Source organism: Bubalus bubalis, chromosome 6 (genome assembly GCF_019923935.1).
Source record: "Bubalus bubalis isolate 160015118507 breed Murrah chromosome 6, NDDB_SH_1, whole genome shotgun sequence".
In the NCBI taxonomy this organism is placed as follows: Eukaryota; Metazoa; Chordata; class Mammalia; order Artiodactyla; family Bovidae; genus Bubalus; species Bubalus bubalis.
In genome coordinates, this window is record NC_059162.1 from 35773874 (window position 1) to 35786970 (window position 13097).

General features: G+C 36.4%; 1 protein-coding gene across 9 annotated transcripts in view; it reads left to right on the forward strand.

Moving 5' to 3' along the window:
• Nucleotides 1-13097, forward strand: part of VAV3 (vav guanine nucleotide exchange factor 3) — a 643747-nt gene that overhangs the window by 498261 nt on the left and 132389 nt on the right. For all 9 annotated transcript variants that reach the window (XM_044944623.2, XM_044944624.2, XM_044944626.2 and 6 more), the window contains one exon: nt 3647-3692. In XM_044944623.2, the coding sequence (XP_044800558.1) occupies nt 3647-3692 (46 nt within the window). The remainder of the gene's footprint in view (nt 1-3646; nt 3693-13097) is intronic.

Here is a 13097-nt window from a genome sequence, read left to right on the forward strand (position 1 = left end):
AACTGTACAAAAAAGATTTTCACGACCCAGGTAATCACGATGGTGTGATCACTCACCTAGAGCCAGACATCCTGGAATGTGAAGTCAAGTGGGTCTTAGGAAGAATCACTACGAACAAAGCTGTAGGAGGGGATGGAATTCCAGGTGAGCTGTTTCAAATCCTGAAAGATGATGCTGTGAAAGTGCTGCACTCAGTATGCCAGCAAATTTGGAAAACTCAGCAGTGGCCACAGGACTGGAAAAAGTCAGTTTTCATTCCAATCCCAAAGAAAGGCAATGCCAAAGAATGCTCAAACTACCGCACAATTGCACTCATCTCACACGCTAGTAAAGCAATGCTCAAAATTCTCCAAGCCAGGCTTCAGCAATACGTGAACCATGAACTTCCTGATGTTCAAGCTGGTTTTAGAAAAGGCAGAGGAACCAGAGATCAAATTGCCAACATCCACCAGATCATGGAAAAAGGAAGAGAGTTCCAGAAAAACATCTATTTCTGCTTTATTGACTATTCCAAAGCCTTTGACTGTGTGTATCTCAATAAACTGAGGAAAATTCTGAAAGAGATGGGAATACCAGACCACCGTACCTGCCAAATAAGAAATCTGTATTCAGGTCAGGAAGCAACAGTTAGAAGTGGACATGAAACAACAGACTGGTTCCAAATAGGAAAAGGAGTACGTCAAGGCTGTATATTGTCACCCTGCTTATTTAACTTATATGCCGAATACATCATGAGAAACGCTGGGCTGGAGGAAGCACAAGCTGGAATCAAGATTGCCAGGAGAATGATCAATCACCTCGGATATGCAGATGACACCACCCTTATGACAGAAAGTGAAGAAGAACTAAAGAGCCTCTTGATGAAAGTGAAAGAGGAGAGTGAAAAAGTTGGCTTAAAGCTCAACATTCAGAAAACGAAGATCATGGCATCTGGTCCCATCGCTTCATGGGAAATAGATGGGGAAACAGTGGAAACAGTGGCTGACTTTGTTTTTCTGGGTTCCAAAATCACTGCAAATGGTGATTGAAGCCATGAAATTAAAAGATGCTTACTCCTTGGAGGGAAAGTTATGACCAACCTAGACAGCATATAAAAAGCAGAGACATTGCTTTGTCAACAAAGGTCCATCTAGTCAAGGATATGGTTTTTCCAGTGGTCATGTTATGGATGTGAGAGTTGGACTATAAAGAAAGCTGAGCACAGAAGAATTGATGCTTTTGAAATGTGGTGTTGGAGAAGACTCTTGAGAGTCCTTGGACTGCGACGAGATCCAACCAGTCCATCCTAAAGGAGATCAGTCCTGGGTGTTCATTGGAAGGAGTGATGTTGAAGCTGAAACTCCAGTACTTTGGCCACCTGATGTGAAGAGCTGACTGATTGGAAAAGACCCTGATGCTGGGAAAGATTGAGGGCAGGAGGAGAAGGGGATGACAGAGGATGAGACGGTTAGATGGCATCACTGACTCAATGGACATGGGTTTGGGTGGACTCTGGGAGTTGGTGTTGGACAGGAAGGCCTGGCGTTCTGCAGTTCATGGGGTTGCAAAGAGTCAGACACGATTGAGCAACTGAACTGAACTGAGCTTTAACATTCAAAATATCATGAAATTAATAATAATGACAATAATAATAAGCTTTGACTTAATAGTCCTTACTGCGTGTCAGGAACTGTTCCAAGCACTTGGCATGAATTAACATGTTTGTCACCACAAATGCTATGAAGTAGGTGGTATTAATATCCCTATTTTATAGATGAAGAAATAGGCATAGAGACTTTAACTAACTTGCTCCCAATCAGATGCCAAGTGACAGGGAGGGTCTGAATTTGAACTTACGCAGTCAGATTCTAGAATCCATACTCTAAATAATTGTGCTGTGTTCCCTATTTTAATCTTAACTTCAGGGTGCTACAGAGTTGCTCTTCAACTCAAGTTCTCGTTTTCACTTTCTAAGTTAATATTTTTAAATAGTTCTAGCTTTGGGATAGTAGGAATAAGACCCAAAAAGTGAATTCCTTTCTGGCCTTCCAAGCACTTTGACAGTAGGAAGAATAAGAGTAGTCTAAAGACAGTGTCTGTTGTACATTAAGCAAATGAAGGGAAATGTAGACAATAAACACCCATAAGACATTCATCAATATATATTTTCCTGTTTAAAATATATTCATTTATATAGAGAGGTCCAAACATTTTATAAAATTTTAGAAGTTTTTTCGAAGGCCGTTTTGTTCCAAGTTATTGGATATGAGCCTATAACTTACCATGTTTTCCCTTTTTGTGCTTGGCTATTAAGCAGCCCAGTGTGGTATTTTCTTCTCACTCACGTTGAGTAAGGAAAGGCTCTCTTAATACTAGTTTTTCTTTCTTCACTCAGTACAGCCATCCAGCTTGTTCAGTGTAGCTTCGATGCTGACTTAATGATAGTAGTAGGCTTTAACAAATGCATTTTAAAAGTAATTGGGTTAAAAGCAAAGTTTATATTTTTAATAATTCTCCAGTTTGCTTTTACCTGAGAAACCTTCACATCTGCTTTGAGGCCCATTTAACTTATGAACAGAAACAACAGGGGGAACCCTAAGAAAAACCCATAGTTAATGTGAGCTTGGCAAAACCAATTCTGCTCTGAATGAAACCAGGGCTCCATACAGAGGCAAAACCCCAACACATGTAGAAAGAAAATTGCTCTTGTGAAAATCTGAATTATATTGTAATTATAGACTGAGCATTGCATTCAGTTATATAACAAAAGTGAAAATGAAGTTCTTATTAATTAGTGAGATTGCAATAGTTATTGGGTAGGAATGAATTTAATGCTTATAAAATCAAACATGTAACCACACATTTTCAAAGATTTAAAACCTCTTTTGTTTTGCATCTTATCTATAATTTTCATAATCACAATTTTTCTTATGGATTCCTTTTCTGTAATAAGAATTTACTTTCATGGTTTACAAGCTGCATGTCTATTTTGTTTCTTAAAGTGTTCAGATATCACTGATCCATAATTAAACTACCATAAATCTCATAATTAAACTACCCTACCAAGCTCAAAATAAGAGCTTGAGATCTTTGTTTGGAGGTTGTATACTTTCTCCAGTCTGTGGTCTGTCAGCCTTGAAAAAAGCTGCATTAGAATTTTGGAGATTAAAACTCTTTGCTGGGAGCATTTTCTAAGCAAAAATGGCTTCCTAGGCTTTGTTTTCATAATTCCTGTTTTATGACTTAAAAAAGTGAGTCATAATCCTCAGAGATGGTGAATGAAAAGTATTTCTTTCCCATAGTGTCATATCAATGATTTAGCAAGTAGAAGACATTAGAGAAACAAAAATTGTAAAAAGAAACTGAAACTGAGTGTTTTGATCAAATTTAGTAATACTCTTTTTTTTTTAATTTATAATGGAGTTTAGTTGATTTACAATGTTGTGTTAGTTTCTTCTGTACACAAATATCCACTCTTTTTTAGATTCTTTTCCCACATAGGGCATTACAGAGTGTTGAGTTCCTTGTGCTATACAGTAGGTCCTTATTAGTTACCTATTTTACAGGAGTGTTAAATGGAGGTAGTGCAACATATATTGGACTTCCAGAGTGTCGCAAAATAATGCAGTTTGATAACACAAAGTCTTTGTTTTGTCTTTCTGCACAGAAACGGACCAATGGACTCCGAAGAACCCATAGACCGGTGGATCCAGGTGTGTGATTAAACATCTATAATTATTTCTTTAGTTAAGTGATTGTGAAAGCATGTGGGAATTGCAGTAGAAAGTCAGACAGATTGTTGGCCTTTGTTCTTTGGAGTTTTGTATATAATGTGTGACCAGGAGGTGACCGTCTACTGTGTAAATCATTGACCTAAGACAGTGTCATGTGGTAAGTAACCATCAGTACCACCGTCTTTCCAGTCGGCAGTTGAGCTGGTTATTTGCTTACTGAACAGCCTCAGGGTACTTGGTTAATGCTCACAGTTCCAACACCCTTTCCCTGTTTCCTCCCAAACCTGGAAAAAATCAACCAGCAAACTGGCACTTAAAAAAACAGCTTGCTCTGAGGGGGTGAGAGAGGTCATAAACTAGACAACTTTGTGCTCTCCCCATTTGGGAAAATACTTTTCTTTATTCTATATCAATGCTATTTTATCAGAGAAGAATGAGTTTAAGGACTTTGTGAACAGGTGCCTTTTCTGGAGACCAATTTTTGTCTGCTGAGAGCGTTCAGTTGTTTCTCGTTTAGTATCATGAGGTTGACCCTCTCATTATTTTCATATAATTATTTTTCATCCATTAAGCAGTGCTTTCCTCAATTAAGTTATCAAAGATTTGTTATATATGGTCATATTATTGTGGGTAAAGGCGTTCATGGCTAAAGGATTTCCAATATATGAACTTGATAATAAATCAAGTGGAACATGAAATATAGAGTAATCTTGCTGGAAAATAATCTAGATTATGTGTTTTGTTTTCCCATTGTAAACAGTGTTCACCTAGTTATAAAGTTTAGCTTTCAAAGCATTATAGCTTTTAACTGAAACCACACCCCTGGTAGCCATGCCAGTTTATGAGCTGTTTGAAAAGGTTTATAGAAGCTTTGTTGCCTCTGGCTAGAAATTGCCTCACTTGTGTCCTGAGATCAGTTTAAATCTTTTAAGTACAGAACAAAATTAAGCCCATTAAAAAAAAGGGGGGGATCTGGCTTATTTTTTTATTGGTTCTGACTTTCTCATGACAATACTCTTTGTAGAAAAGACTCAGCAATAATATTTTAAAGTGACTTCTGCTCAATTTAGTAGGGGTATATGACTGTGAACATAATATTTTTCTTTATGTTGTACAAGTTATAGTACTTCTGTTTCTGTAAGTTGTCTAAACTTTATAAATATTATTTTAAAATATTTCCTTTTCTTCTATGGGCATTTTTATCTAATCTGTTTTCCCCCAACGAAATGCACTTCTACATTTATAGTGTGTCAGTAGGAGCACATTTTTGACTATTAACAATGTACTTTATAGCTAAAATTTTTAGGAGCCCTTAAATTATTCAAAGGTAGGTGTAATGAATTTACTGATGATAAATATGGCAAAGTGGATCAGTAGTAAAGTATCTTAATCCTAAAGGTGATGGCTTTCTGTAGGTATAACTCTTCTGGTATTTCTATTTGTCCAAAAGTTTTTAGAACGTCATGAAGAATAAACTTACAAATACAAAAGAAGTGGTACCATATGCTATGTTTTTTGGGGGGGAAAATATATATATATATATATATATATATAGCTTTCCATTATGTATATTTGAGTGCTTTCTCATTTTTTCTCACTTTTGAAAAGAAAGCAAATAGTTGATGATCTTCCCTGTTCTAGATACTAATGTAATAATCATTTTTCCCTGTAAGGCTTGAGATTTCCTAAGTATGAATAAACTGCTTCCCAGGAGCATTATTTGCTATCAGTGTTTTTACTGATAGGTAAAAGGGCTGAAAGGTCCTTTTATCTTTTGTCTTTTAGCTATTTTATTTTCCAAAGTGTTAGCACATAGACTGCTTTCCAGGGACTCACTTAGGGTGACTTGTAGGAAAAAAATGGTTAAAAAATTGTTTAAAAAATTTTTGGAGGACAGATGTAACCACTTCACTAGATCCAAATTTCAGAGCTATATACAAGGGTACATTAGACCGTTTGTTTTAGAAAGGAACTTAATGCATAGTTCTTTGGATAGTAGTCTTACGGAACCAACTTTAGTCCACTCACCCTAGAGTGTTAAAGCCAATCTGCTGACACCAGACTCTGTTGAAGTAAAGTACAGTGTTTATGGCAGACACCAAGCAAGGATAACAGGCAGCTCATGCTCAAAAGACCTGAACTCCCAAATGGCTTTCAGGAAAGGGATATTAAAGTTTAAAAATAAAATAAAATTAAAAAAAAAAAAAAAAAAAAAAAAAAAAAAGAAAATTATATGTAATAAAACTCATAAAAATGCTCTGTAAAAAAAAAAAAAAAAAAAAAATAAAAGCAGTTGTGAGGGAGGAGGCTGCAGAGTGTGTGATCAGCTTGTGCATAATTCTCAGATAGGCTGGCATCAAGTTGAAGTTTCAAATATCATCAGCTTTCTGATTTAACCAGTGTAGGATCTGTGTTCTTGTGGTCAGTGTTTTCATCTGGAGGGTATCTGCTTCCTGTAAAAACAACTTAGGAATATGTGTCAGGCTTTTTTCTATATCTTTCAGAGAACTTTGAGTTCAATGATTCTGTCACGTGGCAGATTTATAGTCCAAATTGTTAGCAGTTCCCCAACCCAACAGTTATTCTTTGTTTCTGCGCCTTCACATTTCCTAATCATTAACTCTTGAGCCAGCCTTTGAGATTCAGAGGAGGCCTGGGAAACTAAAGCAAAAGCCTTTTACGTCAAAGGATAAGGACACAGGGGCTTGCTTGTAGTTTTAGGAGATGCTTAATAGGTATTTGTTAAATGAATTAATGAATGACTATATACTTCTTCTGCATGCACCAACTCCTTTGTTTTTTAAATTCCTCCTGCCCACCAAAATTTCCTAATACCTCTTTACTCTTTCTTTATTCCTGTGCTTCCTGTTCTCCTCTATACCATGACAATAAGAATCTGTTTTCTTTCTTATTGACTTGTTCACATTAAAAAAATTTTTGTGTGAATGGAATTATACAGTATGTACTCTGTTTTGTCCTGTTTCTGTCACTTAGACTGATTAATTTGGAGTTCATCTGTATTTTAATCACAAGTTTATTCCTTTGTGTTCCATGTGTATTGATAAAACACAATGTGTTTATTGCGTTTATCCATTCTCCTATTGATGACAGTTTGGTTGCTCTCAGTTTTTCATTCTTACAAATACAATTGCTATGAACCTGTTAAAAAAAAAAAATTCCTCCTGCTGATAAATTGGACCAGTATCCCAAAGAATATGGAAGAGTCCAGTAAGAGGAAGCATGGTTTTGAGCCACATTGCCTAGGGTGGGGACCAAGCTTAGCTGTTTACTTGCTGTTGATGTTTGGCAATTTGGTTCTTCTCTGTGCTGTAGTTTACTGATCTGTAAAAGGAGATTAATAATAGTACCTACTTACAAAGTTGTGAGCTTTACATTGTAATAAAATATTGTGTACATTCTACTGTATATGTGAAAAGTATTGTTAAAAGATGATTTTGTGTTAGAGTGTAGTATTTAACATTGAACATTTTGTCATGTGTAGGACAATCAAAAGTATTTGCCAGTTATTTCTTTATAAAGAAATCCAGAATTTTATGTTGAATCCTCAGTGAAGCTAGAAGTTACGTTATCACAGTCATTTTCAGATTTGCTATCATTGCCTACTTATCTGATGGCTTCCATGATATTTTGCTTATCTTTAATAGGAGACACAATCAACAGTGGTAGTTGAGAGACTGACGGTGAATTATAGTAGTGTTTGTGATTGTAATAAACAAAGAAAAATTCACTAGGTTAAGGTGTATATTATGGTGCTGTGCTCAGTCATGTCCAACTCTTTGTGACTCTTTGGACTGTAACCCACCAGGGTCCTCTGTCCATAGGATTTTTCAGCAAGAATACTGGAATGGGTTGCCGTTTCCTCCTCCAGGGGGTCTTCCCGACCCAGGAATGGAACTCATGTCTCCTGCATTGGCAGGCAGGTCTTTACCTGCTGAGGTGGAGTTCTGTTCAAACGATGAAAGATGTGAGATACAGATTTGCATTATGTCTTTTTTGCACATTTAAAATATTCACTTTTTATTATTATAGTTAATTTTACAGGTAGTATTTACAGATATGGCTTTGCAGTTTAGTTTACTTTTTCTTATCTTCTATTATGTGCTAAGAAATTTTATCAATTTATGGTTTTGACTGCATATATTATTAGTAATGCAATAGATGCAGATTCTGGTAGTTCTTTGGTTTTTTAAATATAGCAGAGTATTTTCATCAGATTGTACTTTTCTTCCTGAGACAGATGTTGGTTTCAGGAAAATAGCACTTGTAAGAAACAGATCAATTATTTCAGGAACACGGAGGTGCTAGGCTTTTTCAAGAACATGAGATCATAAATCTCAAGAAAATCTGAGCACTGGTGTAATATTTTTCACCTAAAGTGGCACCCAAGGTCATAGTTACCAATTAAATTTTAATACTGAGCTTTGAAATTTCCTTTTGAGTATAGAAGATAAAAATTTTAGTTCACATGTGGTAACTCTGTATACCAGGACATGTATTCCTTTAATCAACTCCATGGTTTTAGACTATTGAAAAATTATCTTATATTTGTGGAACTCATAGCATCTTATATTTAAGTGCACAGTCACTAGCTTTTTAAAAAGTCAGTCCTTTGTTCTTTGTCACACTGCCTAAAGGTTAGAGGGAGATGGGAAATGTTTCAGTTCAGTTCAGTCACTCAGTTGTGTCCGACTCTTTGCGACCCCATGGACTGCAGCACACCAGGCTTCCCTGTCCATCACCAACTCCAGGAGCCTACTCAAACTCATGTCCATTGCATCGGTGATGCCATCCAACCATCTCATCTTCTGTCATCCCTTTCTTCTCCTGCCTTAAATCTTTCCCAGCATCAGGGTCTTTTCCAATGAGTCAGTTCTTCGCATCAGGTGGCCACAGTATTGGAGTTTCAGCTTCAGCATCAGTCCTTCCAATGAATATTTATGACTGAGTTCCTTTAGGATTGATTGGTTGGATCTCCTTGCAGCCCAAGGGTCTCTCAAGAGTCTTCTCCAACACAATAGTTCAAAAGCATCAATTCTTCAGCACTCAGCATCTTCACAGTCCAACTCTCATATCCATACATGACTACTGGAATAACCATAGCTTTGTTTTAGGGTAACATTTTCCTTCTGATCTTAAGTTACTTATATGATTTGTGATAGCTTTGAGTAGTTAATGAATAGAGTTCTTTCTGAGAACTCTTGCATCTCATGCACTCATTGTTAACCTCTTAATTACAAAGAGGAAAAAATGGCTTAGAAACATTGTCTTTTTTCATTCACTGAAGAGATGTTTTACTGCTTCTGAGCAGACATCTTCAAAGATGGTCATTTTCTCTTACAGGTGGATAAGACTGACAAATAATGCCATTCCAATTTGTTCCTGTATGAAGAAAGGGATTCAAGAGATCTTTTTTATATTACCAACTTTGTGTCTTATACAACAATAAACACCAGCCATATCATTGATTATAAAACATGGCCCCTCCCACAATTTATATTCTGCCTAAGGAAGGAATAGATACAGGCACAAAGTCTTGATTGCATAAATGCATGCAGATGAGAGTGTGTATATATATATATATATATATATATATATATATATATATACACTATTTTAATATCTTTTTTATACTCTGATTCATTACGGTATGGCATAGTGTCATAAAAACAATTAGGAAATAGTCTGGTAAACATATAAAAAGATCTAATTATATCATCGGTGCCAGAAAGCAAAAAGAACTGGAGAAGAAAGGAGAAAATATAGGTTAAGATTGCTTTTGAGCTGAGTTGTCTGTATGTTTTCATTTATATAAAATCTTTTTCATGCTGTTTTTTTTGCACTGAATTACAATTTAATACATTTTCTGTTAATGTTTTAATTTCAAAGTATTGGTAAACTCATTTCAAATCTAAGCATAATTGTTGATTCCCTTTAGGTTTGCTTTTAAACATGATGCCAGTTTCTCAATAGAGAAATTTTATCTTCTTAATTACCAAATAGAAAACACTGATGAGAAAAATAGCAGCCCAGGATTTTTTTTGAAGTACTGATCTAAAAATGCATTTTTCTTTTTTTCTTGGAAGGAGACAAATGTATACTGTTAAAGGTTTTAAGTGAAATTTTGTGTATGTGTGTTTAGTCGCTCAGTCGTGTCCAACTCTTTCCAGTCCCATGGACTGCAGCCTGTCAGGCTCCTCTGTCCATGGGAATTCTCCAGGCAAGAATACTAGAGTGCGTTGCCATGCTCTCCTCCAGGGGATCTTCCAACCCAGGGATCGAACCCAGGTCTCCTGCTTTGCAGGCAACTTTACCAATTGAACCACCAGGGAAGCATTTGTCTATAGTAAATAAATAATAAAATGTCTGTAGATTACTATATTTCCATAATAATCAGTCATACCCACTTCTGTCTTTTCTGTCACCTCTAAAAGAATTTCTCATCAAACATAAATCCTCATCTAAATATTGGGAGCATAATTGTAAATGTGTAAAAATATATTTCACATTGAAAGAATGAACTTGGGAAAAAACTTGGACAATAGAACCCAGTGATTAAGATTCACTGCAGAGAAATGAGAAATCCAAATTGTGCACGAGTGCTGGGGAGCCTGCTCTGATTTTTTAAATAGCTGGTTTTCTCATGCTTCTGTTAAATCACAGACAATAAGACTAGTTTTGCACAAGGCATTTGATCCTCTTGTAGTTATTTTCGGGACTGCCTTTCTTTTTCCCTTTACCATGATGATATTTTTCTAAAACGTATATTACAGTTCCTTCTTCACATCTTTTTTTGGTTTGGGGAGGACTTATTTTTCCCTTTGAAAGCTCATTCCAAATTCACAAAGGGTCATGATTGCTGTTATCTGGCAGGTTTGCCCACACCTTTGGGCAAAGCAAAAGCCCAGTCATTTCCATGGCTCAGGTACCTCCAGCGAAGGAAAAAAGGGCAAAGTAAAGGTTTGAATATTTTTACAGGCACTTTAGGTGGGTAATACAGCATTAGTTATGTGATTATTGAAATTACAAAACATTTGGAGTGGTATATATAGAACCTACTTCTGGATCATTTATGCACTTCTAACTCATAATTTCTATCATGACAGTAGTTGAAGTGAAGTTGCTCAGTCATGTGCGACTCCTTGCAATCCCATGGACTGTAGCCTACCAGGTTCTTCCATCTGTGGAATTTTCCAGGCAAGAGTACTGGAGTGGGTTGCCATTTCCTTCTCCAGGGGATCGTCCCAACCCAGGGAACGAACCCAAGTCTCCCGCGTTGCAGGCAGACGCTTCACTGTCTGAACCACCAGGGAAGCCCTATGACAGTAGTTATGTCCTAGAAAATAAAGTGTGTGTCTATTACATATTTAGAAAAATATTCTGAAAAGGAAGTGTTGAACCTGGTGATCTGCTTTTTAACATTTATCATTAAGAAATCATTCTTTACTTAGAAGATCAAGTATGGCCTGAACTTTTTTGGTAAACCTTTGGCCCTCGTAGTCAAATACTATCCCATTTCAGAAGCAAAAGAACATGCCATGTAATGCTAAGTAGGCAAAGAAACGTCACAAATTTCTTATGAACCAACAACTTCTGAGAACCAGGTAATCTTGTTCCAGAACTTTAGTCTGAAGTAAGGTAAATGAAGGGAAGCAGTTGAGTCAAAAGTATTGGCTTCAAACAGTAATATTTGATACAAGTAATATCTGCCTGATACAAGGAAAGAGGACATTGATAAAGGAATCCTTAGTATCATAATCATTTATTATCTTATAGTCCTTCTAAACACAAATAATGAGAAAGGTTATCACATTAATTAGAACACTGGAATGCAATTTGTGGAATTTCTGTCAAAATGACTCATATTGGCATTTATTTACCTTTTTGTGTATTCCAATCAAGTCAATTTTTAAATTTTTTAATTTGAAAAGAAAAGCTTATGTTAGGTTTAAAAAAATTTTTTTTACAGATACCTTTTCTTTTGAGATTCATTTTTTTCTGCAGCAATATTAGAAATGTATGGAAGTTTTCCTGTCTTTGAGGACCTTGGAATTTTGTTGAAGAGATAGGCCATACAAACATATAGCTGTCGAATAGGAATATTGTGTGGTGTATGAGAACCCACCAAAGTGGATGTAGCTGGTTATGAATGGTTTCATTGACCAGAATGGCAAGATAGGGGAGACACATTGTGGAATAAAGAAGGGCACAAGACAAGGAGACAGATAACTGACAAGTACATCAATCAAAGTGCATTTATATAGAACTACAGATATTTAAATAAAGCTATCAGTCTCTTAGTAGGTTTGATATTCTCAAATGCTGACCTCAATGCTGTATCACCCAGTATGCTCATTTGTCAAGTGGAATAAACTCATTGTAGACTATAGACATAATAAGATGATTCTACTTATAATTTTTCCACTTTACAACAGTGATGTGAAACCGTCATGCATTCAGTAGAAACCATACTTCCAATGTTGAATTTTGTTCTTTACCCAGCTAGTGAGGTGTGCCATGATACTCTTGTTGATGCTGGGCAGAGACAGTGAGCTCAACTCCCAGACAGCCACACGATCACAGGCTGAACAACTGAGACACTTACACTATTCTGTTTCACTTTCAGTCTAGTAGTCAATGAATTACATGAGATGTTCAACATGTTATTGTGAAATAGGTTTTGTGTTAGATGATTTTGCCAAACTATAGGCCAATGTAAATATTTTGAGCACATTTAAGGTAGGCTAGACTAACCTATGATGTTCAATAGCTTAGGTATATTAAATGCATTTTCAACTTATGATGTTTTCAGCTTACAATGGGTTTATCAGAATGTGAGCCCTTCATAAGAGAAGGACCTATAGTTTAAGGGACAAAAGAGAATAGAGGATTTACTGACTTCAGTAACTAAAATTGAGTGTGTTTGGCTTCAGGTAGAGTTAGATCCAGGGGCTCAAATGATATCATCAAGTTTCATTTCTCCTTGTGTCTGTTTTCCTTTTTTCTCTGTTGATTTTCTGTTGTCAGGCACCTCAGGCAGGCTTGTCTCATTTGGAAGCAAAGTTGGCCACTAGCAACTCTTCGTTCCCCACAGCTAGTAATCCCAGAAAAAATGGAATACCTTTCCCCCAATAAATCCAACAAAATCCCCAAGTTGTCTTTAACTGGCCTGGCCCAGATCTCTGCTCATCTCTGAGGCCGTGGCTGCCGCCAGGGTACCTGTGATGAGCCACCAGGCATCTGTGTGCACCTCCAGCCTGGGGAGAGAGGCTGATTCAGTCTGTTCACTTGAATTTGTTTTCAGTAAGAAAAATCAGCTATGCTTACAAAAGAATGGGGAAAGGAAAGTGAGAAGCTTTGTTTGAG